We start from the raw sequence: 25,810 nt of genomic DNA, 5'->3' as shown, positions 1-25,810 counted from the left end.
TAGCAGGCGGGGGGGGGGGGTTCAACCCCCCCCCCCCCCCCCCAAATTTTTCACTTTTGCTTGCGTATATATACACGTGCACATACAAACGCACGCACGAACATACATAAACTATGGTTGAACCCCTCCCCCCCCGAAAAAAATTTCTGGCTACGCCCCTGTCTATTGCTCCAGCTTCATATTTAACGTTGCATTCATCAATAAGAATTCTAGATTTTGTGAATTTGATAAATTTCTACTTGCAAATTTCTTAATGTAGCGAACTATTGTGTATGCGTGTAATATCACTTTTGTTTTTGAATTGCGCATTATAATCACTCGTCTACTGTTCCCACCTGACTGAGCATTTACTTCCGTGTATTTTCTGCACCTATAGTATTGTCCATTCCCGTTGAACAGCCCGCTCTTGCATGACCTGATTAGGGCTTGCGATAACTATAAATAAATCAAAGAGGCGCGAATGCCCCTTTTTCATAGCTGAACGGTTTTCTCTTCCAGTGCTGCTGCAATGCCCCTTACCAACGGTCATTTACCGTCCTTCTCAATACAATCTGCACTGCAGGAATTATCTGTGTAGATAATCGCATTTGATTATCCTATCAGCCGGTCGCTAAGCAGCACGCGAGTACGCAGAGAAGCGGCGCGGCGCTGACTGCGCAAGATCGAGCATTCTGCCACCACATGAATGCAGCTGCTACGGCCGCGTTAAAGTGTTCTAGAATAGAACACTTCCCCTTTCTAGAACACATTTGCCGCGTCTCTGCGGTGGCGGAATGCAAAACAGAATCACATGTGTACCGTCCCTTGGGTGTCCGTTTATAAACACCAGGTGGTCAAAATTAATACGGGGCCCTCCATTATACGACGCCCTTAATAACTAAACGTGCAGTTTCTAGGGCGTTAAGCACCGCTGTATAACATTTCTAGCGTGATAATTAAAGGACTATGTAAAGGCAAAAAAAAAAAAAAAAAGAAACGCCAGGCCTGCGCGGAAAGCGCAGCACAGTCACAGCGAAAGCTGGAAGAGCGGCATTTCTAGAGCCCGTTGCAAACTCTCTTGGGGCTACTAATGCAAACACATTCGAAAGGTACCCACTACGCCATAAATTATAATTTTTGTGAAGTTGGGAAGCACCGACTACGCCACTATTCGTCATTTTGCGGAGAAGCGAGGTGCCCGCTGTACATTTGTAAGGCATTACGTGCAATTTGTTGATGCGGAGGCTGATGACGAAGAATTATGGCCGAGTCCTTTGTAACGGGTTCGAAGCTTTAAACGACCCACTAGTTATGTAATTCGCATTGTGTGACGCCCGGTCAGTATTTCACTCTCCTACCACGCTATATAACATGTGTTAACGGGAGAAAGAGAGACAGGTGGAGGGGGGGGGGGGGGAGAAGAACTTCATTCAGGCCCTGAGGAAATGGATCATGGGGGTCTTATGGGCTTCCTTGGAAACTAATACAAATACACTTTCGAGGTACCCAGTACGCTATAAATCATCATAATTTTTTTGAAGTAGGGGAACAGCCACCATGTCATTTTTCGTCATTCTGCAGAGAACCGTGGTACCCGCTACACACCTGTATGGCTGACGATGCTGTGCCTGATGATGACGAATTATGGCTGAGCCCTCTGTAATGGGTTGGAAGCATTCAACGACCCACTAGTTACGTAATTCGCATTGTGTGACGCTCCCACGCAGAGGGTCCAGGTTCGAACCCCGTTCCATCCGGGGTTCAAACCGATATTTTTTTCTTATTTCGTTTTTTTTTTATTTCGCGCGATAGCGGTTACGGACACCGGCGGCGGCGGCGGCGGACAAATACGGCGCCAAAGACAGCTGTTGTTGTAATCTCATAACAGCTTTCGCTGTAAAAAAATGCTTGAGAACGCTTGAGCTTTGCCTTCAAGAGTGGAACGCAATAGCGCGATCGGGCCCCGTTCGCATGGTATTCTCCTTCGCTTGCCAGGCTTCGCTTCTTAGAGGACACCTCCATCGTGCCGCGAGGAAAGGAGCGTCTGCGCGCGTAAAATTGACCGTTTGAAACTCTCTTTGAACGAAGGCCTCCTGCAAGTACAGTTGCGAAGTGCCCACAACGCCACAATTCATCATACTGCGAATCAGCGGAGTACCCATTACGGTTCCGTAAGGCAATACACGCGGCTGCACACTTTGTTGATTCTGTTGCTGACGATGATAATTAACTACGCCTAAGCGCTTTGTAATAGGTGGACCTTGCGTCCACCTACTCGTTGCGCAATTTAAATGGTGTGAGGCTTCCTTCAATTATACTTTTATGTCACGCAATATTGCACGTGTTAACGGGCCCCCTTGCACTACATGACGCCTGCGTAGGGTTTCCTTCCGAAGCAGCTTCACGCAGTGGCGTGGCTCTGTGGTAAAGCATCCGAATGCCATCGCAGAATGCCTGAGTTTGATTCTCACACGCACCGAAGATTTTTATTATTTATTTACTTATTTGCATCTATATCGATTTTTCGCTCACAACCTAAGACGCCGACACCGACATCGGAATTTCTGCGGCACGGGTTGTTTACCGCAATAGCGTTAATAAAGCAGATGCGCTTATTTTTGTCCCTCACAGCAGCGCTTGTCAGCTATATAGTCTGATCGAGCATCGCCGCATGTAAATCATAAACTTAAGATTCTTCCCTACTCCAGTGCCTGAGCTGACGTTCTCGATAGATGCGCAGTCCTCTAATGCTACCGAAAGACGAAACGCACGCAAGTAGAAACAAAACGCACGAAAAGTAGGAAGCCAGAATACCACATACGAAACGGGTGAGGCAATTTGTAGTCGCCGTTGAAGTAAGTAACCAGACGTAATTCATTCACGCTGAGTGTCAAACAAGACGCGCCAGGCGCGTCGTCAAGGAAGTCACTCAGAAGGTCGTCGTCTCGGAGACTGCATTCAGTCGTCCGCCACCACGGAACTATGTCGCAAGTTCCACGAAAAGCATGCATCGGGGCACATGCACACTAGTAATGTGCTCAACATTGAAGTGGCCGTGTTAATTCGTTCGCATGCCGTCGGTGCGCACAACGTCGCGTGCTTGCTGCAGGGCCGGATATAGCCAGGTTTCTGAGCGCGCTATGCCCAGCACGTGGGCTAGATGTATCAGATTATTGGATAAAATTAATCCTGAACTTTTCGGTACGGCGTACCCCATAAGTCTCAATATTACGTTTCAGGACTCCAGTTTTCGGACTCCAGTGGACAATAAAACATTTACATGCGCCCTTAAACCTTTTCAACCACAGCGGCTATCACATCTCAAACGTGATATGCACTCTTGAAGCTGACTTCTCCCACACACGCCCAAGTGCTGCAGAGAAGCCACCTTTGGCGACCTAGAGAGACGCACGTTTGCAAGGGCGAAGCTGTTTGTAAGATGTGCTTCGGCAAGCTCAGGGTACAGTACAGTCTACTCAATTAACTGCACACCCCAAGGATATAATGCTTCTCGGAGTTTTAAAGGAGTGGTGGATAGGGCTAGTTGGTGTGCCATAACAACGCCTCATGTTCCATGCAATGAATTAACTCCTTGTCTGGAATATGAGGCGTGAACGCGCTGCCCTTCCCTAGCCTGTTCTTTCTTCCTTTTTTTTTTGGCACAGTGTCCAGCGCCTCTCGCGGCTTTTCCTTGTAAGCACACACAGCTCTCTCTCAGCTGCCTCCGAGCAGCTGGTAACGTCAAGACACGTGACTAAGCGGTACGGTAACGAGCGATCTCCCACGGCGCCTGGGCCGCGATCAGTTCCGGCAGGAGGCCCTCTATGTAAAAAGGAAGCGACGTTACAGGCATGTACTTAGAGGAGGCGTTGGTCATGAGTAGGTGAGGGCTAAAGCGAGACAACGCGAAACAAAGACGAGCGCTACATCTTCGTCTCTCTGTTCGTCGCCTTTGGCGTAGCGCTATGGCTCTCAACGGTAGTATTTCATAGACCTTGCACTGCTTCGGCACGGTGGGTTGTTCAAACTACGCTAACCAGGTCATTCTACTGCCCAACGGAGGTTATAATATGACCACTCACGTAGAGCACCAACTCTTGCTTGGTGGGTCCCGGTGCGTGCAGCGTGTCCCTCTCGCCCTGCCGCTGGTAGAAGAGCGTGGTGCCGGCGGCCGCGTACTCGCCACTCCACTGGACGAGCCAGTCACCGTTGAGGAAGAACTCGCCGTCGGCCGCGCCCTGGACGGCCAGGTAGTTGCCCGAAGCTCCCAGCTCCTCGACGCGGATGTTGCGAGCGCCCTTGGGCACCCGACCCACCTCCGTGTAGCCTGCAACCGCATGACACAGTGGAAGAAGGCCTCCGTTCAGGTTTCCGACATAAGCGTGCCCGACAGGAAAGTCGTTGCATTGTATGGTAAACCGGCGCCGTGAAAGCTCTCAAGGTAGATAGAGGAAGGCTCGCGAAATGGAAAGCTGGCATCCGTCCGAGCGCAACGTAAAGACGCATGGGAAACCGATCCGGGTTTCTTTCTGCGAACCTTTCGTGAGCGTTCCTCCATCTCGTGGACTTCTACAGAACTGGGCCTGTATTCACGCTAGGCCTATTCGTAAGAGATACATTCACTGAGTCCCAGTGCAGGACATATTCTTAGCGAAGTCGGCTGACCAATGGCGAAAGTCACTCACGATTGAAAAGCTCGTTGTGAACGAGGCTCCTGGTATTCTTGTATGCTCCATCCCTGTACTTCCTGTTGCCAACTAATTTGACCTTGCTTTGCGATCTGCTAGCCTTACGTTTATTTCAGGTGGTAAAGCGACCCCATCACTAAGTTGTTGACGCCGAGTTCCATTGTAAAAGACAAATTAAAGAAGTCAAATGTTTAACTGCGCAGCTTTCTAACTAAAAATGTGCTTAACTTTTCCTTTGTGTCTTCGTGCTACTGTCGGACGAACGACAGCCTTCCATTTCATTGTATCGTATTGAGTTCAATGTGTAGCACAAACGAAATGAGTGACAGTCGCTAGGTCATAAAGATGCGAACAATGAACCGGGTGCATGCATGTAGCCGCTTTGAACATATAAGAACAAGAGATCCACAAGGGTTCCCCGAGTCTGTTCCCGCCAGACGCATTGCCAATTACGAAAGAATGGGCGTGCACACACGGACGCATGAGAAGAGAACCAGAGACACTAAACGCGTTTAGGTTGTGCTGTTCTCTTATTTAGTGTCCATGTGAAGACGCCACGCCCTTCTTTCATGGTGAATCCCAGCCAGCTATAGCTCAACGTTCTGCCATTCTACTGTCCATTTATTGTACTCCTTCCATTACATAAGGAGAACCTAGAATTTTGCAACAAGGCTTGGCACGTTACTTTTAGTAACAAATGCCAACTTTAAGACTCCTGTCAGCAAATTTTCTCCTATGATGTTTAAGGATTTGACGAAGTCATATCGGAGTCAGCACTAACGATATGTATCCCCTAATATCGCGTCCGCCCCCATTCCCTATGTGTCGCTCTTAAGACAACACATCTATTTCTGTACCAACTCTGGGCTGTCCAGCGAGCCAGGACCATCGCAGAGGACCTCACACGGCGCTCCCCGGACCACGGGCCCTGGTGGCCTAGCCCGGGCCAGTAATTTCTCGCTGAACTCACAATAAAGTTTTTTTTTTACCTGCTTATTTACTATCTCTGTACGCGCGGATGACCCCGCACACAATATTACGATGTGCAACACACGACTTCGTACCGTAATATACAGTAAGGGGTAGAGAGAAAAAACAGGTATAGGAAAGATTAGCTCGGAAACTGACCGATGCCTTCCTTCTGGTTGAATTCTTTGTGGACGGTAATGCAGCGCGTGCCATCGCCGTGGCAGATGCCGCAGCGGTCCTCCCGGGCGCTCGTCTCGATTCCCCAATCACAGGACACGCGCTGCGACGGTAAAATAACAGATAGAGCATGCCCTTTACACGTCTTTGCCGCGAGCACGGCGCAGGCAACGAAAAAAAACATAATAAGGAGAGAAAACAAGTGGGCGTCGAAGACTGAGTGAATGCCTCTACAGCACTCGACACCACGCTGGGAAGTCGGGGGGGGGGGGGGGGGGGGGGGGGGAGAGCAAAGATTGAAAGTTAAGGGAGCTCAAACAGACGAGGGTCCATTTTCGACCCTTCACTGGGGATGAAAGCAGAGTGGGTCAGAGAACAAACGGGTTTCAAGGATATCTTAGTCGAAATCAAGAAGAAATAGGCTTGGGCAGCGCACGTGGCGCGAAGGCAGGCTAACCGCTGATCATTAAGAGTGACAGACTGGATTCCAAGAGAAGGCAGGTGCGCGAGGAAGAGGCAGAAAGTTAGGCGGGCAGATGTAATTGTGATTGTTGAATATGTTGTTTTGACTGTTATGTTATGTCTTGACTGCTACGCTAAGTTGTATATTGTATGTACTACGGGTTAATTGTGATTAGAAATTTGGACACTATGTACTTTATGTTTATGAACCCTACGTACTCCAAGAGCTAAGGAGTAGCCGGCGCCTTATTTGTGCGCCAACATCTCCTTACATCATGTCAATAAAAAAAAAAAAAAGAAGTCTGCGGGGATAGCGTGGCCGCAGCAAGCACAATACCGTGTTAATTGGCGAAACATGAAAGAGGCCTTTGCCCTGCAGTGGGCGTAGTAAGGCTGGTGATGATGATGACTGGGGACCAGAAACTAACAACTAGAAAGAGGAATATGGAAAGAGAGTGAGAACAGCAAGTGGACAGAAGGACTGCAAGATCGGTCACTGAGTTCTTGGATGTGGGCGCGAAAAGACAAGGACGAAGGGAAGAAACACACACTGGCGCTTCTTCAACACTCTCTTCCCGTGTCCGATGGACGGAGTCCTTGTCTTTTAGCGCCCACATCCAAGAATTATGACAGACCAACAAGCCCGCATCGCTACCCTCGGTCACTGAGGCCGGTGTTCCTCATAAACTGCAGTTGGTCCCGAGTAGCATCCCTCGTCATCGACGGATGCGGCCAAGGTCCAAGGACCTTCCCGATTAGAAAAAGTGATAGATGATAAAACATCTCTGTGGTAAATGGAAGGAAAACTGACCAGTAGTTCTGGAAGCGGCAAGCAAGCGAAAAAAATAAAGGAATCAATCCTAAACTTGTTTCTAGTGTCTTACATCTAGAAGCTACCAGGCACGAATTCAGCAGATTGTAGGTATAACTTATGATGATTAAAGCTCACAAGTGCGCAAAGGCCGATAACAAAATTGTTCAATGACTTTACAAATACGGGTGCCATTTACGTACGGGTCGTAGAGCAAAATGTTTTGCTTAAAAGAAAACGGAGAAGGAATGGGGCGGAGGGGCGTCGAGTGAAAGCAACAAAAGAGAGATACGAAGAGGGAATCAACCAGAAACGTGCCTAGGCAAAGAATAGATAGAAAAGACAGAAAAAAAGAAAGTTCAGAAAAATAACGAGGAATTCGCATACACACCCTGCATTTTCCGTTGATGCAAACATCCCGCGACCCGGGACTGCACGGCGTGCCGTCGGTCACCGACTCCTTGAGCACACGCGAGTAGAACTTGCCGTCCGGCTTGCAGTGCAGCTGGCACGGGGTTGCTGCGGACATGCAACAAGAAAAATCAAGGCCCAGTTGAACAGACAGACTTCACAGACAGCAAAACTTCTTGGGCGAGTTTGTTTACACGCATAGATGGCTTGTAGTGACGTCACTGAAACAGCCACGTCGGAGCACCAACATGGTGGGATGCGAGCTTTGCGACGTCACGTAAGTGTTATCAATACATCGCGTGCTGGTTCCTTCGCTATTCATGCAGAGAGGCCCAATAACGTTCCAGCGACGTCGTTATCACACTGAAGCAGGTTAACCGCCGCGTGATTATACTGTCTTGACGTCATCTAAGCCGCCACGTTGGAGCCATGGTGTGCGTCCGTGACGTCACGTGCAGGCTATGTTCAGGTAGCGCCAAAGAACACGGACAGAGGAAGGACAGGACACCACTAGCGCTGCTCACAACTGGTTTACTGGGTCGCCCCAGGAAAAAACGAGAAAACTTTTGAGCACGGTCAAGCGCATGCGCACAACTTCTTCATGGGCAAACAAAAAGAAAATTTAAAAAAAAGGCGTGTCTCACTGCCAAATAAGCAGATTGACGTATCGCCTACGCAGTCCGTGCCTCTTTTCATAATGCCATATGCTTCCGACAGTTCACGTACGGTAGTATCTTAGGCTCACGAAACCCTGATTCACACTTGCAGGTCATACAATGCGCAGGCAGATGCGCATTGCCTTTATTAATGATACAGTGGCACACGCGCTCGTAGCGCACGCGGGGTCCTGTCCTTCCTCTGCCCGCGTTCTTTCGTGCTGCAGTGATTTCTGTTAGATTTCATACAGCATACATCGACGAACAGTTAACCGCTAGCTCATCAAAGACCAATAACCAGCGACGGTAATACGCAAAACAAGAAAATCACAGAAGAGTCCGTTTTCTTTCTTTTCTTTTTCACAGCGAAGCTGTTTCAGCTATCGGTAACTTTGTGCTCCGTCGTGCAAAAAATCCTCAGTTGCGCATGCGCCACAGGAATTGGGCAAGCCCCACTACCGAGCGCTGCAAGTGCGAGCGTTAAACGCAAACTATGCTTGGCGAAGTGGAGCACGTGAAACACGTGAAAGAGAGAGAAATAGGAAGAAAGAGAAATAAAGGGAATAGAGACATAAAAAGATAGAAAGAGAGAGAAAGATATGGAAAGAAACAGACACGAAAAAAAAATAGAAAAAACAGAGAGCAAGACAGAAAGAGGAAGAAAGCGAAAAATAAAGAAAAACAAAGAGAGAGAGAGAGAAAGAAAGAAAGGAATGAAAGAGAGGTAAAGGTAGAAAGAGCGAGAAAGAGAAAGAAATAGGAAGAAACGGATACAAAAAAGAGAAACAAGAAACAGAGAGAAACAGAAGAGAGAAAGAAAGAAAAAAAAAACTAAAGAGAAACAAGGAATGGCCCCCAGCTCCGCTCTTCCTTCAGGCTTGGCACCACTAGAGCGAAGATGCCACATTTGTATTTATTCGAACGAGTTAAACGAATCAGAAAGACACGAATTCAATCAAAGGCAGGAATACCACCAGTCGCCTTGCCTTCCGCCTTCGCTACTCGCGTATTGTCGCCTTCTCGGCGATAGCCGATATCTGCCTGATAGGCTGATAAAAGCGCAAGCGCTACGCGATAACAGAGTTGACGAACACACTAGTTTGCCTTGCAACTGTTAAGCTATCTGGGTCAGTGTCCCACTTTTGTTGTTGTCGCGGCCGTGTCATTACGTGTGACGTTTGTCGAGTTCCCTCCGCAAATAGGCAGAAGCTATCGGTTACGACGGCGAATCCTATCGACAACTGTTTACCGTTTACATTAAACATCGATACTGATAACTTATCTTTTCTTGACCAGAGAAATACACTGTAGAAAAAAAAGGTCAACGCCTTTGTCCGTAGTTTGTTCAGTTAAATTGTCACGTATTGACAGTAGTATTGGGCGATATTCAATGTGTTTTAATGTTTATTGTTAATGTTATTGTTTTCCGACCAACATACCAACGATGCTTTTCTCTAGGGGGCATCGCTGCGCGCGCATGGTTTTAAAGATTTGCTAATAACCCCCTCGAAATAATTACTTCGAAATCTTTGCAGCACAAGGCTACAGTATTCTAGGTGGCTGTGACGGAAGATGTCTCTATATATTATAGGACTCATAGATAATAAGTGGTCACGCTATGAAGAGTTCCATCAACGTACCTAAATACAAACACATTTAGCTTACTACCCGGGAGAAGCCGCTGATATTTATCGTAAGATAACGCATGCATAAGTAGATGGCACACTTGAAAGTAGATAAATTCGATTCAGAGAACAGTCCTTGCCGCTTTCGTTATTGCTTTATTTTGTTTATATCTCTCTATCTATGTGACTACGCTTCCTTTAAAACTGTTTTAATCGCTCTTTCGTACCCTATACACCATGACTCCGCTAAAATTTTGTATTTAGCAGAGAAATAGTGCACCTGTTGCAACATTTCCGATTCGTTATCAATCAATTAATTAATCGAGTCACTACCCCGAGGCAGTAGTACGAAGGCGTGGTCGAAGCCTTCAAAGCAAAGCTTCAGTGTTTGTTTCCCTTCTGGAAAGCAGCGGGACCCTGCCTATACACACCGGGAGCAGACACGGGAGACCAGTTGAACAATTCTCCTTGGTAGGATACGTTGTTAAAGTGACTGCACTGCACGGCACGAAAGCTGGGCGCGTCCTCGGCGCAGCTCTGCGAGAAAAAGAAAGGACGCCAAAAGACGTCACGACGTTACAAAATAAGTCACCACTAAAATTGATTAAAACTTTGCCGAGATATTGTTTACCTGGGTGTTGCACATCCTGTACCGTTTCCTCTCTCCGATACAGTAGCGTCCACCATAGGCTGGCCTGAAGAAGAGCGCAAGAAAGATCGAACGTTATGTCTACGAAGAGGCATAAAGTCAGCTGCCGGAAATAAACCAGGAAAATGTCTCTTTTTATTTGGTAGCGCAACGCTAACACAGACGAAGAAAAAACATACAAGAAATGCGCTTGTCCTCGTATGTTCTTTTCGTCTGTGCCATAGTGTTGCGCTAACAAATAATCAAAATGGAACAATACCAAATCACCCAAACGTTTACGCTTCGGTTTTACGTACGAGGTGAACAAAGATGACATTTTCCATATCGAGATTTACAGGCAAGCGGTGCTATCAGGGTCACTAAAAATGACTGGCAAAAGAGATTGCAGAATAACTAAATACGTCCCTAAATATCTCTCGAAAATTAGTGTTTCATGAACTCAGTATCACCCGCGTTGCCGGCACATAACAAAGTCACTGAAAAAAAAAAGAAAAAAAAATTAGCTTCTTCGAGTCGTGGGACTTGCAGTTCTAAGTTAAGGCAATTACGACGTTGTTTTCGACTAAAGTCGAAGCTGGCCTAAAGCTACTGACAGCCACCCATGTAATTTAGCAACAAATTACATTATATATATGTATATATATATTTTTTTCTTGCCCTACAAATGTGCGACCTATGGTGAAGCAGCAATCGTTAACCTCGTGATACCGAATATACGGCGATTTCTATATGTTCAATTTGTTTTTGTTACCTATTGTTTCCTCATACCTATGGCTCTAATGTGCGCGGTGGACATTTGAATAAGACTGATTTTTACCAAGCCCCATCAAAAACAATGTTGGCGGAAGCGAGGCGACCGATCCGCTGACATTTCCGCAAAGAGCGCGAAAGAGGAAGACAATGTGGAGAACCTTTGCTTGCTTCCAGCGTTTCGTAGAGCGAGCAGGATGCGAGCAGCCAGTATTTTTTTTCATCCCTCATTTTCCAAGGCAGTCAACGCAAGCGTTTCAAGAGTCCTTTTCAGCGAGTTGTCTCATATATGCGCGGTCGCGCATATATATAAGACAACTCGAAAAGTTCGTTCGCGAAGTTGTTCAGTCACATTATGCACTGAAAAATCTCCGCCAAGCTTAGGGAAAGATGGAAGTAAAATTAGCGTTATGTGACTACTATAGAAACACAGATGGAGAGAGAGAAAGAGGAGGAGCCATTTATAAAATGCAGCTACCTGAGCGCGTCGCATTTGAGGTGACGGGCCCACGAACACGAGCCGTGTTTACACGTAAACTTAACCAGCCAGAGAAGTTTACACAGGCCGCTTTGTGTTTTCTGATGATGAACCAAGCGAAGCCTAAACTGTGCTATTTAGAGATAATCACTAGAGTTTTTCATTCGTCCATCCATTTACAGATACTACAGGCCCTTGTCGAGCTCAGGTGGGAACGGGTACACCAGAGGGGATGAATACAGCACAAAAAAGCATACAAATGAATACACAAAAACGCAAACACCGTAGATCTAACACTCGTACAAGCAAGAGACACCTGTGCATCAGTGCATCCTGTGCATCAGTGTTATCTCTCTGTCCTGTGTTGCATTTTCATTGTCACTATTTTTTTTTTACAAATGAAACTATAGTGCTGTGCAGTTCACTGCAATGTCCGATAATTTGTTTGAATGAAATACGGCATGCGGTCATAACGAATATTGTCACGTGGTCGTGACGTCGACGAAGACAGCAGCCGGCGTTTGCAGGATGAAACTGTTTATTTGGCCGAACTTGTGGCCGAGAAACTGAGAACTAGAACTACAGCAATACACGCTGTACAATGATAGCGGCGAACAGGGCGTCGTCCGTCGATCAACTGACCAGCGCTGAAGCGCGTCGGCATTTAAGCATGTGCCGTCGAATATTCCAGCGTTATCGCTGGCTGTCGTGCAAATTCTAGAATAAGCGCGAGTGTGCGCGTCTTGCGCGCAATCTTAACAAAACGATCTACAATGATCGCGAAGGCTCTGGAACAATGAGGCGCGGTTCGCGCTGAGCGTTGCTGACAGTCTTTGTGGCTGAAAACCGAATACAGCAAAAGTAATAAAGAAACGCACGTGGCAATGCCCCCCTCTGAAAAAGCATCGTCCCGATGCTTAAAACAGAACAGGCCGATGCATGCAACAATAAATAAGAATAAAGCAACAAAGTACAATAAACAATAAGCACAAGAAAGCACAATAATCAAGCAAAATGACAGTCCTCAGATTTGCTAACGCGCGTAATATGGTTTGAGGCGCACGACATGGACGACTTCAGGTCGTGCACGGCGCCGCTGAGAGTTCGTAATGCCGTCAGGGACAACCTCGTAGTCGAGTGCGCCGAGGCGTCGAAGTACCCTGTACGGTCCGAAGTATCGTCGAAGAAGCTTCTCACTGAGTCCCCGTCGGCGTATTGGCGTCCATACCCATACACGGTCACCGGGTTTGTATTCCATGTGGCGTCGTCGAAGGTTGTAGCGGCGGCTGTCAGTCATCTGCTGGTTCTTGATCCGTAGGCGGGCGAGCTGTCGTGCTTCTTCGGCGCGCTGTAAGTAAGCGGCGGCGTCGAGATTTTCTTCGTCGGTGACGTTGGGTAGCATGGCATCGAGCGTCGTTGCCGGGCTTCTTCCGTAGACCAACTTGTACGGCGTCATCTGCGTCGTTTCTTGGACGGCCGTGTTGTAAGCGAAGGTCACGTACGGAAGGACGGCGTCCCACGTCTTGTGCTCAACGTCGACATACATGGCCAGCATGTCGGCGATGGTCTTATTTAGGCGCTCGGTGAGGCCATTGGTCTGAGGGTGGTAGGCAGTGGTCCGGCGGTGGCTTGTCTGGCTGTGCCTCAAGATCGCCTGAGTTAGTTCCGCAGTAAACGCCGTACCTCTGTCGGTGATCAGGACCTCTGGGGCGCCATGACGCAGAACGATGTCTTCAACGAAGAACTTCGCTACCTCGGCGGCACTGCCTCTAGGTAGGGCCCTTGTTTCGGCGTAACGGGTCAGGTAGTCGGTAGCTACGATGATCCACTTATTACCACTAGTCGACGTTGGGAACGGTCCCAGGAGGTCCATCCCGATCTGCTGGAACGGTCGCCGAGGTGGCTCGATCGGCTGAAGAAAGCCCGCTGGTCTTGTTGGCGGTGTCTTGCGTCGCTGACAGTCTCGGCATGTCCTTACGTAGCGAGTGACGTCGGCGGCAAGGCGCGGCCAGTAGTACTTTTCCTGTATTCTTGCCAGCGTTCGGGAAACACCGAGGTGTCCTGCTGTCGGGTCGTCGTGCAGGGCCTGGAGGACTTCTGGCCGCAATCCTGAAGGCACCACGAGAAGGTACTTGGCTCGATTCGGTGAGAAGTTCTTCTTCGGAGAACGCCGTTACCTAAGAAAAACGACGCCAGTGCTCGCTTGAACACTTTCGGAACGACGGCGTTCTTGCCCTCGAGGTATTCCATAAGGCCTCTGAGTTCCGGGTCGGATCGCTGTTGTTCAGCGAAGTCGTCGGCACTTATGGTTCCCAAGAAGTAGTCATCGTCCTGGTCGTCTTGCGGCGGCGGTTCCACGGGGGCACGAGACAGGCAGTCGGCGTCAGAGTGTTTTCTTCCGGACTTGTAAACGACGGTAATGTCGAATTCTTGAAGTCTCAAGCTCCATCGTGCGAGACGACCTGAAGGGTCCTTCAAGTTAGCTAGCCAACACAGGGCGTGGTGGTCGCTCACAACTTTGAAGGGCCTGCCGTAAAGGTAGGGGCGAAACTTTGTTGTAGCCCAAATTATGGCAAGGCACTCCTTTTCTGTCGTAGAATAGTTTGCTTCCGCCTTTGATAGCGACCGGCTAGCATAGCTGATTACCCTTTCCACTCCGTCAGTCCTCTGCACAAGAACGGCGCCGAGTCCTACATTGCTTGCGTCGGTGTGCACTTCCGTTTGGGCGTATTCGTCAAAATGCGCGAGTAACGGAGGCGTCTGCAGGCGTCGTTTTAGTTCTTGAAATGCTTCCCGCTGCGGCGTTTCCCACTTGAACTCGACGTCGGTCCTGGTAAGGTTAGTAAGTGGCTCGGCGATGCGGGCAAAGTTGTTGACGAACCGCCTGTAATAGGCGCACAGGCCAAGAAATCGACGCACGGCCTTCTTGTCGGTAGGCGGCGGGAATGTAGCGATGGCGACTGTCTTCTGGGGGTCAGGGCGTACTCCGGACTTGTTTATCACGTGTCCCAAGAACAAAAGTTCCTCGTACGCAAAGCGACACTTTTCTGGCTTCAGGGTGAGTCCGGAGCTCTTTATTGCTTGAAGTACAGCTTCAAGCCGCCGTAGGTGTTCGTCGAAGTTTGAGGCAAACACAACGACGTCGTCCAAGTACACGAGGCAAGTCTGCCACTTCAAGCCAGCCAGCACTGTATCCATGACACGTTGGAAAGTTGCGGGTGCCGAGCAAAGACCAAAGGGCATGACCTTGAACTCGAACAGGCCGTCTGGTGTTATGAAGGCAGTCTTTTCTCGGTCTCTCTCGTCTACTTCGATTTGCCAGTAGCCGGTCTTGAGGTCCATCGACGAAAAGTACTTGGCGTTATGGAGTCGATCTAGGGCGTCGTCTATCCGTGGGAGAGGGTACACGTCCTTCTTCGTGACCTTGTTCAGGCGACGATAGTCGACGCAAAAACGTAGGGTTCCATCCTTCTTCCTCACCAACACCACAGGTGACGCCCACGGACTCTTGGACGGCTGGATGATGTCGTCGCGTAGCATTTCGTCGACCTGTTTCTTGATGGCCTCGCGTTCTCGCGTCGAAACTCGGTACGGGCTCTGACGGATTGGTCGGGCACTTTCTTCTGTTATGATGCGATGTTTCGCGACTGGGGTCTGTCGAATTCTTGACGACGACGAGAAGCAGTCCTTGAATTGTAGGAGCAGGGCTATTAGCTGGTCTTGCCTGTGCTTCGGGAGGCTCGGGTTGACGTCGAAATCGGGTTGGTTTCGTCGATCCGTCGAAGCAGGTTCAGTAGCATCGAAGAGGGCGAAAGAACTGCTGGCATCCACGAATTCATGGATGTAGGCGACCGTCGTACCAATGTTGAGGTGCCTATATTCGTGGCTGAAGTTTGTCAGCACTACCTTAGCTTTGCCATCACGCAGCTCGGCTATGCCTCTTGCGACGCAAATCTGACGGTTCAGAAGTAGGTGCTGATCGCCCTCGATGACACCTTCAAGGTCTGCGGGTTCTTGAGTTCCGACGGAAATGATGATGCTGGAGAGAGGCGGAATGGTGACGTGTTCTTCTATCACATTCAACACGGGGTTTCCTGGCGTCGTGTGTGGCGGCAGCGCTTTTTCTGAGGTTAGTGTTATTGACTCAGATCTCAGATCGATGACGGCGCCGTGGTGGCTTAGGAAGTCCATCCCAAGTATCACATCCCTGGAGCAATGCTGTAAGATTACAAAGCTCGCAGGATAAGTCCGGTTATTGATGGTGACTCTTGCGGTGCAGACTCCAGCCGGAGTTATTAGATGGCCCCCAGCGGTCCGGATTTCGGGCCCTTGCCAAGCGGTCCTAACTTTCTTCAATCTTTTGGCGAATGGTCCACTGACGACGGAATAGTCGGCTCCAGTGTCGACGAGAGCGGTGACGTTGTGGCCGTCGAATAGTACGTCGAGGTCGCTAATCCGTCGTCTTGCGTTGCGGTTAAATCGCGGCGTCGGGTCACGGCTAGGTCGGCTTGTCCCGCTGCTTGTACGTCGCGTCGACAGGTCTTCTTCAGGGACCGAGGTTTCGTCGTCAGGGCTTCGTCTGCTTCGCGTCGTGTTCGGCAGGTCTCGTCGCGTAGTCGTCGTCGGCGGCCGCGGAGGATCTTCGGCATTTCGTCGCACAGCAACCGCACCTCCATCGGTTGCTGCCCTTAGTTTCCCGGATACGGGCTAGGCGACCGGCCCCGGTTTGGGCCAGTGTGCTGCCGACGGTGCGGTGACATGTAGCGGCCGGGCGACGGCGAGCGGGAAGGTCGTCGTTCTTGCCACTGTGTTCCGGCCAGGTAGTCGTCGATGTCGCGAGGCCGTTCGCCTGGCTGCGGGCGCGGCGCGTTGACGGCGAATCCGCGTAGCCCCATCTGTCGGTACTGGCAGCGGCGGTACGTGTGGCCGGCCTCCCCGCAGTGGTAGCAGAGCGGGCGGTTGTCAGGGGCGCGCCAAACGTCGGTCTTTCGGGGGGTGTAGCTTTGGCCTGCAGGCGGGCGGGATGGCGTCGGAGGTGGCGGCGGTGTCTGGCGACGGAACTGCGATGGCGCGGGGCGTTGGTGATAGCCCGGAGTAGCGACAGCATGGCGTGCAACGGCAGCATAGCTCATGGCTTCCGGCGCAGGTGGCGGCGGTGCAGCAACTCCCAGCGAATGCTGAATTTCCTCGCGAACGACGTCGGCTATGGAATTCACTTGGGATTGCGATGCAGGAAACATCTTTCGGAGCTCTTCGCGCACGACCGCCCTTATCGTCTCACGCAAGTCGTCGGAGCCCAGCGAATGTGCTTCCCCGTAGTTCGTCGTCGGCATACGGCGGTTGTATTGCCTCGTACGCATTTCTAGGGCCTTTTCAATCGTTGTGGCCTCCGAACTGAACTCCGCGACTGTCTTGGGCGGGTTGCGTACAAGTCCGGCAAAGAGCTCTTGCTTCACTCCCCGCATCAGGAAACGAAGCTTTTTTTCTTCTGACATAGCCGGGTCCGCGTGCCGGAACAGTCGGGTCATTTCTTCGGTGTACATCCCGATGCTTTCATTCGGGAGCTGTACACGGGTCTCCAACAGCGTTTCGGCTTTTTCCTTGCGGACGACGCTGCCGAAGGTGTCCAAAAATGCGGCGCGAAAAAGGTCCCAGTTCGTCAGCGTGGCTTCTCTATTCTCGAACCATGTCCGAGCGGTGTCTTCTAGCGCGAAATACACGTGCCGTAGTTTGTCTTCACTTTTCCAATTGTTGAAAACGGCGACCCGGTCGTACCTTTCCAGCCAGCTCTCTGGATCTTCGACCGACGACCCGTGGAAGGTTGGCGGCTCCCGGGGCTGATGCAGCCGGATCGATGTTGGAGCTACTGGGTCGGTCATCGTTACAGTCGAGGTCACGGCGTTAGGTTGCCTGGCGTTGCCGGGAAGAGGTCCGTACTCTGGCTTTAGTCCTTGCTGCCGGCGGCTAGTTCGACGATCCGGGTTTTCTTTGCCGTCGTCCTCCTCGCGGCTTGGGCTTGGGTCAGCGCTTCGCGGGGGCGTCCGGATCATGGAAGCAGCAGCACCTCCACCAGATGTCACGTGGTCGTGACGTCGACGAAGACAGCAGCCGGCGTTTGCAGGATGAAACTGTTTATTTGGCCGAACTTGTGGCCGAGAAACTGAGAACTAGAACTACAGCAATACACGCTGTACAATGATAGCGGCGAACAGGGCGTCGTCCGTCGATCAACTGACCAGCGCTGAAGCGCGTCGGCATTTAAGCATGTGCCGTCGAATATTCCAGCGTTATCGCTGGCTGTCGTGCAAATTCTAGAATAAGCGCGAGTGTGCGCGTCTTGCGCGCAATCTTAACAAAACGATCTACAATGATCGCGAAGGCTCTGGAACAATGAGGCGCGGTTCGCGCTGAGCGTTGCTGACAGTCTTTGTGGCTGAAAACCGAATACAGCAAAAGTAATAAAGAAACGCACGTGGCAATATTTATGAGGGTCTATTCTGTACTGAACGGTTGGCGAACGGCTTTGCAGTGAGCATCACGACGGACGACATTTTGCATAGAGGACGAAAATGCAGGAATTAGAAGGTATACGTTGATGGCCGCCACCAGAGCGAACCATTTCTCCTACACAGCCTACAAGTAAACCCACTTGATGGACAGAATGAAGGAAGAAATGTGTAACAACCGAAATCTATTAACTATACGGTCGACGAAGGCTTACTGGACGCATTTTCCCCTTCAACGACGAGACGTGCATTTGCTGCCCGTGTACAGTTTGAGTAATGTTCTGCCTTCTACGCAAGTGTAATGAGCTCTGACGCAGAGCGAATGCTCCTCACCGTGACCGCAAGCTCGCCGCCGGGGCGCACTGCACTGCACAGCCATGCACTTCCTGATTATGTGGGTCGTACTGCTGAAGATTATTGTTGCATGCAATAGGCTGCCTTTAGTGAAATCGATTTCCTACTGACTTAATTTGCTATCTTTAGACCAGGCATCAGCCGTGACTGTTTCGATCGAATTCGTCGTCAATGTCATCGTGGTCGTGTATCGAACACTTCAGACGCGGAAGAAAGACGTGTAGAAACTGTAGACACAATGCACTGTCGCCAGGCATCGCAACGTTTTCATTACTACAGAGTTTGACAATCGGGCGAAGAAAATTGCGAGCTGCCAGGGCGCATGCGCAGAACCCATGCCACTCTTAGGCTCTTGTGCTTGCGTTGACCCAAGAACCGAAAATCGAAAACTAGCGCGGGTCCCCAAGGCGTCTTAGGTCGCCAGCGAGACGACGCAGACGCTGCACGGTGCACGACGCAGTAAGGCCCGCGTCTCGCATAATTTTAACTTCGCCGCGCGTGGCGCCCCATGCGTCTGACCCAACGAAGACTGTGTTTGACCCAATTCTCAAACTCAGCTGATCCCCCGAGCGCAAGAGCAGCCTACTCGACGCAGCTGGGGGCCCAGTGTCTTGGGTCCCCAATTCTCAAACTCTCTACTATTCCAGAGTCGTTGATAATCGCTGATATAGATGGTTCAAATCCAGCCCCACCAGGAAATTTATTTTGGTTTATTCATTCATTTCTGAGCCTTCCTGTCTCCGGACACGAAGAAATCCCACAAACGATTCGTATGTAGCTTCGCTGTAAAACAAGACCAATCCGGAAAACACCCGCCACGGTGGTCTAGTGGTTATGGTGCTCGACTGCTGACCCGAAGGTCGCGGGATCGAGTCCCGGCCGCGTTGGTCGCATGTTCGATGGAGGCGAAAATGCTTGAGGACCATGTACTTAGATTTAGGCGCAGGTCAGAGAACCCCAGGTGATCGAAATTTCCGGAGCCTTTCAATACGGCGTCCCTCGTAATCATATCGTGGTGTTGGGACATTAAACCCCAATAATTATATTAACTAATCCGGAGGACAAAGGAACAACCGATAACACGAGCTTCGCGATGTTCCATGCGCATCGTAGTAAGCTTTTGCGAAGCAAAACTTCGAGAACGTTCACCTTTTTGATCTCGACCGCAAAAAATTCGCCGCTAGCTAATGGCTGATCATTTTCAGATCGCGGACACTCTTGAATAGAGATAAGCAATCGGAGGTGTTGCATAGCAGGAAATGATCATCGCGTCCCTTGCACTCGGAAACCAGTTTTCATTGTGGCTCTCTGGTTACGGTGCTTGACTACTGACCCGAAGGACGCGGGATCGAATCCCGGCCGCGGCGGCCGAATTTTCGATGGAGGCGAAAATGCTTGAGGCCCGTGTACTTAGATTTAGGTGCACGTTAAAGAACCCCAGGTGGTCAAAATTTCCGGAGCCCTCCACTACGGCGTCTCTCAATCATATCATGGTTTTGGGACGTTAAACCTCAACGATGAATGAAATGAACGATATTTTCTTGTGGGATGACGAAGTGCGCGATGTTAATATCATTTAGATGTAGTACGAACTTAACCCTAAGAATTGACAGAAGCAGTTTGTCGGACATGTGGTTTCTGGTGTTCAGTGCAGAGCTGCCACGATAGGGAGTGCAGAGCGTCCAGGATTGTCTTTTTTGCTTCAAGTTGCAGTTTAATGTTGTGTGCAGCAACAGGTGGTGAGCAAACTCAAGCCATGGGCGACAGTGTTTCCTTAGTGACACGTGTTCGGAACCTTTACTTGTGTACTGCAAGCGTCGAATTGGAAGCGATAGGAACATGCAATGACTGCCATGTTTTGACGACAGTGACTGCGACGTTACCACATGTCTACGTTTTGGAAAAAATCGAGAGAATGCGAAAAGTAGCCAAACTGGCGCAAAGTAGCCAAACCTCGCAACCATGTTGAGTGCATGTTAAAAAACCACAAGTGGTCGAAATCAACCGGAGCCCTCCACTACGGCGTTTCTCATAGCCCAGGACGATAACATCCACAAACCAACGAACACATATTCTTTAGGTGTACACGGCGAGTATGGAAAGTCTTGATGCCGACGCATGCTCGAGTGCGCAAAAAAAATTACATACTTGAATTAATATGCTACTTATAGTCGTCTCCAGAAGAAGTCCTGCATTCACTTACGCACAAGACGCGTACCCGGCAAATGAATAATTGCCATCTGCAAGTCGTATTTAGCGAAGGGGGCGCCTACGTTTCATGGCAAGGAAACTGTAACACCGTCGTATACTACGAAGACGAGTTAAGGTTAACAAACAGTTAACAAACGAGAGTTAACGTTAACAAATAACCCGACTTACTATACATGAACCTGAGATATAGTAGCACTAGTAATGTTGAACAATGTGCGTATTAATGCCCAAGTTTCCTTCCATCGCCTAGTAGGCCCTCTCCTAAAGCTGTTGTCCCTATGAATAACGTTAGCGCGAACTGACTATAGCCGGTTCCTCGTGATCAGAAAGAATGCCACAGTTTCCCCCTGAAAGGCGACGCATTGATATCAATAGCAATACGATGGACAACTTCGTGTTCTCAGATTTATCGGTTTTAGGGGCGAAGCTCCTTAGGGTGTGGGTCGTTCCGTCCTCTGTAGTAGTATGTATGTAGCCAGCTCTAGTTTAATGAATTGCTCACTAGATGGCGTTTCATGTATTTCTTAGAGTTGCTGTTTAAAGATGACAGATGGCGCTTGTATAATGCGAATGGCGCATGTCATTGGATGCCTGCGATCGTAAAAGGCGCTCGCTCTTGGCGCGCTTTCTCTTTCGCTCGGAGTCACCGGATGGATCGAGGCAGACAAGGCGCTCGCTCTTGGCGCGCTTTCTCTTTCGCTCGGAGTCGCCGGATGGAGGAAGACAAGGCGCTCGCTCTTGGCGCGCTTTTTCTTTCGCTCGGAGTCGCCGGATGGAGGAAGACAAGGCGCTCGCTCTTGGCGCGCTTTCTCTTTCGCTCGGAGTCGCCGGATGGAGGAAGACAAGGCGCTCGCTCTTGGCGCGCTTTCTCTTTCGCTCGGAGTCGCCGGATGGAGGAAGACAAGGCGCTCGCTCTTGGCACGCTTCTCTTTCGCTCGGAGTCACCGGATGGATTGAGGCAGACAAGGCGCTCGCTCTTGGCGCGCTTTCTCTTTCGCTCGGAGTCGCTGGATGGAGGAAGACAAGGCGCTCGCTCTTGGCGCGCTTTCTCTTTCGCTCGGAGTCGCCGGATGGAGGAAGACAAGGCGCTCGCTCTTGGCGCGCTTTCTCTTTCGCTCGGAGTCACCGGATGGATCGAGGCAGACAAGGCGCTCGCTCTTGGCGCGCTTTCTCTTTCGCTCGGAGTCGCCGGATGGAGGAAGACAAGGCGCTCGCTCTTGGCGCGCTTTCTATTTCGCTCGGAGTCACCGGATGGATCGAGGCAGACAAGGCGCTCGCTCTTGGCGCGCTTTCTCTTTCGCTCGGAGTCGCCGGATGGAGGAAGACAAGGCGCTCGCTCTTGGCGCGCTTTCTCTTTCGCTCGGAGTCGCCGGATGGAGGAAAACAAGGCGCTCGCTCTTGGCGCGCTTTCTCTTTCGCTCGGAGTCACCGGATGGATCGAGGCAGACAAGGCGCTCGCTCTTGGCGCGCTTTCTCTTTCGCTCGGAGTCGCCGGATGGAGGAAGACAAGGCGCTCGCTCTTGGCGCGCTTTCTCTTTCGCTCGGAGTCGCCGGATGGAGGAAGACAAGGCGCTCGCTCTGGCGCGCTTTCTCTTTCGCTCGGAGTCGCCGGATGGAGGAAGACAAGGCGCTCGCTCTTGGCGCGCATTCTCTTTCGCTCGGAGTCGCCGGATGGAGGAAGACAAGGCGCTCGCTCTTGGCGCGCTTTCTCTTTCGCTCGGAGTCACCGGATGGATCGAGGCAGACAAGGCGCTCGCTCTTGGCGCGCTTTCTCTTTCGCTCGGAGTCGCCGGATGGAGGAAGACAAGGCGCTCGCTCTTGGCGCGCTTTCTCTTTCGCTCGGAGTCGCCGGATGGAGGAAGACAAGGCGCTCGCTCTTGGCGCGCTTTCTCTTTCGCTCGGAGTCGCCGGATGGATCGAGGCAGACAACGCGCTCGCTCTTGACGCGCTTTCTCTTTCGCTCGGAGTCGCCGGATGGAGGAAGACAAGGCGCTCGCTCTTGGCGCGCTTTCTCTTTCGCTCGGAGTCGCCGGATGGAGGAAGACAAGGCGCTCGCTCTTGACGCGCTTTCTCTTTCGCTCGGAGTCGCCGGATGGAGGAAGACAAGGCGCTCGCTCTTGGCACGCTTTCTCTTTCGCTCGGAGTCGCCGGATGGAGGCAGACAAGGCGCTCGCTCTTGGCGCGCTTTCTCTTTCGCTCGGGAGCGGACACTTTCCCTGCATTTCACCGATCATAAAGCGGTGATAATGAAGGGACCACGTAAACCAACAGTACAGTAAAAGTTTGATGTTTAATATATACACGGTGTTTCACACTCCTTATATGATGTACTGGGCGAATTTCACGGAAGAGTTTCACGGTTTACCGATGATTCCCTCCGGAGCTTCGCCCCACTCATTATCATTCACCCCGTGGATATGCTGTGATTTTTTTTTATAATGGTGTGAGCGGCCGCTCAACACGTTAATACATCATTGCATACAACGCCATCAGGTGCTGCGCACAGAGCATCACGAAGTAAAGCACGTACGTTTATCGTTGTCCTAGCTTGAACTGTTTGTTTGCTTGCTATTGCGCAAAGTAGATACGTTATCTCACGAAAGACAACAGCGACAAACGGACAAGTTAACACTGTAGACTTCTGTGATTATGCCTCTCTGTCGGCTATCTTCATGAACCAAGCTTGCCTTACAGACTTAGTTCCATAGCGTTCTGCACTATTCTGAGTTAATCTAGTATTTTCTAAATTGCGTCGTAAACAGGTGGAGAAAACACCCCCCGAAGTAGCTATCGTCGCGCCCGCGACAGGGTTATTCTGCAGTTTGACATGTTTAGCAGCCTATATCTATTTTATAGGCACTAGTTAGGTACGTACAATTGTCAGCATCGCATTCAGTACACCCGATGTTGCATTGTATCATGTACGTCACAATAGTTCGTCTTTTTCGTGATGGAAACCAAAAACGGCATCCACAGAAAAAAAGCATGTGCACCTCGGGTGGTCGCAGTGTCTTTCGGAGACCATGACGCCTCCACCACAGCTGCGCGAGCACTCGGACCAGTTGGACCAGGGACCCCAGTGGCCATCGATGGCCTCCGGACGCTCGCCCATCTCGGTACACTCGCCCAGGTAGCACCACTGCGCGCACAAAGCGACGACGCTGGAAGGGCACGGCATACGAAACCGCGGACACTAGATGGCGCGTGGCCAGTAGCGGGCAGTATTATGGGCAGTATCGGGCAGTATTAGGGCCCTTCAACAATTTTTGAACATGCAAAATGCCGCCAATCTGCAATCAAGGCTCCTGTGAGCGTGTGAGTCAAGTGTCATCGTACTGCTTGCAGTACGTAATTTAAAATTTCGCGCCGAAAACCGCCAAGAAATCAAATGCTCTCTCCTTCGCAACGTCGTCACGAACCGCGCAACAAGCGCGACCGACTGCGCAGGAAGCGGGTACGACAGCCATTGGCTGATTGAATAAGGCCTATCTCGAAGGCCACGTGTCGCGTCGTGAAGGTGCCACGTCCGCCACGGGGTGTCGCCACATGCCGGCCTCGCACACGTCTGAACCAAAAACACTGGCCAACACGCTCAAAAATAAATGCGCAATGCCAAGACGCGCGGCGAGCCAATTTATGCCCCTTTGCCACCCTTCCCCCTGCCTTACTTTCGTAGCTTCTTTGAGTACTTGCTTCTTTCGAAAATGCCATTTTTGCAGAATTCCGTCGGAATTTCTTTTTCTTTTTTTCTCCTATATGTAAGCATTCTTTGATGAATTCATATATTCACTGAAGATATAAATTTATCTGATAATACTGTACTTACATATATGGGGAAAAATAAAAGAAATTCCGACAGCATTCCGCGAAGATCATTTTCTCGCTGTTAACTCCAGCTGCTGCAAGTGATAAGGATCGTGAGGACGACGGCGCATATTGCGGGTACGGACCAATTGCTCTGCGCCTTCTATAATAAATTTAAATGCAAACCGCGTGCCTGAAAAACGGGCTATTTCGAGTTTAATGTTACGCGCACCCACTCCAGCGCTGTATACTCGCGAATGCGGTCATATGCCTGTCAAAGAATGAAACAACATGGTGCGATGACGTTAAATTGTGCCATTCGCTAAATTCCGCCACGCACTAAGCCCGCGTAATTTCACGAGAGTGTGAAAAAATACGCGTTTACAACAGCGACCATTACAGCCGTTACCTTGGACTAAAAGAAAAAAAAAATCATCTCTCAAGACGAACAAAGGCTCCGTGACGCCTGAACGGTCACATAACCACAAGGTTGCGTTTATTTTTTCGAGGACTGCTTTATGGCGTTCTAGCTGAGATCAAGATTTATTACCTTCTTCTTCCGATAACACGTCAAGTTTGCACGATTTCTATAATGAACAACAAGAAGAAAGTAAGACGCATCTGCGCACCTTGTTCTTGTCGCAGACGGTTCCCTGTGCAGCGGGCTCCATCTTGGTGACGCACTTGTTGTCCAGGCGGCACCACAGCGTCCGGCACACTTCCTGGCACGGGACACACCCGTCGTCAAGACACGTGCACGCACTATCACTATCACGTGAACAAAGCAAGAGAACGCTTGTCGCGCTCACTTGAATTCGCAATTCGCAAAATCACGATAGGCACAGCATCAAGAATCTTGGCATCGTTTACGCGGCCACATGAAATGCGCTTGGCGGCTCCATGTAGTTCACCACAGCAAGTTGATACCGAGTTCTTCGTACGACGTCGCGGAGCAATCCTGATTTGTAAATTATATAAATCGCTTTCTTACTGTAAACTATTTCTTCGTAAATTGGAAGCGGCGATGTATATGGCCACAGATTCACGCAAATACAAAAGTCAGACGCTAATCTATTTCACGTTTGCTCCTGGAGAAGGGAGCCCGCTTGATACCCACTGCTTTACTCCACAGCTGTGAAAGCTCCCAACTCTCACAACTCCATTAGGCTTCAAATTTAAATAAAGTAAAATGTTACTAACGTGGGCAACTATCCAAAACAAGTAAATAAAGAAAACGAAAAACGAATGCGCCCTCCCAGTTTTCTCATTCCGACAAATCC

The 25,810-nt window shown here is 50.2% G+C and overlaps 1 protein-coding gene across 1 annotated transcript in view; it reads right to left on the bottom strand.

The window, feature by feature from the left end:
* The window catches only part of LOC119386387 (A disintegrin and metalloproteinase with thrombospondin motifs 7-like), a 41,966-nt gene that overhangs the window by 774 nt on the left and 15,382 nt on the right, over positions 1–25,810 (bottom strand). Inside the window, exons 7-13 of the mRNA XM_049414328.1 lie at positions 25,160–25,252; positions 23,720–23,865; positions 10,410–10,473; positions 10,210–10,315; positions 7,478–7,605; positions 5,796–5,916; positions 4,062–4,306 (exon numbers count right to left, since the gene is read on the bottom strand). Of these exons, the coding sequence (XP_049270285.1) occupies positions 4,062–4,306; positions 5,796–5,916; positions 7,478–7,605; positions 10,210–10,315; positions 10,410–10,473; positions 23,720–23,865; positions 25,160–25,252 (903 nt within the window). The remainder of the gene's footprint in view (positions 1–4,061; positions 4,307–5,795; positions 5,917–7,477; positions 7,606–10,209; positions 10,316–10,409; positions 10,474–23,719; positions 23,866–25,159; positions 25,253–25,810) is intronic.

The sequence above is a fragment of the Rhipicephalus sanguineus genome, chromosome 3, assembly GCF_013339695.2.
Source record: "Rhipicephalus sanguineus isolate Rsan-2018 chromosome 3, BIME_Rsan_1.4, whole genome shotgun sequence".
Taxonomy (NCBI): domain Eukaryota; kingdom Metazoa; phylum Arthropoda; class Arachnida; order Ixodida; family Ixodidae; genus Rhipicephalus; species Rhipicephalus sanguineus.
The sequence above is the reverse complement of the archived record's forward strand: the minus strand, read 5'-3'. Positions and strand labels throughout refer to the sequence as shown.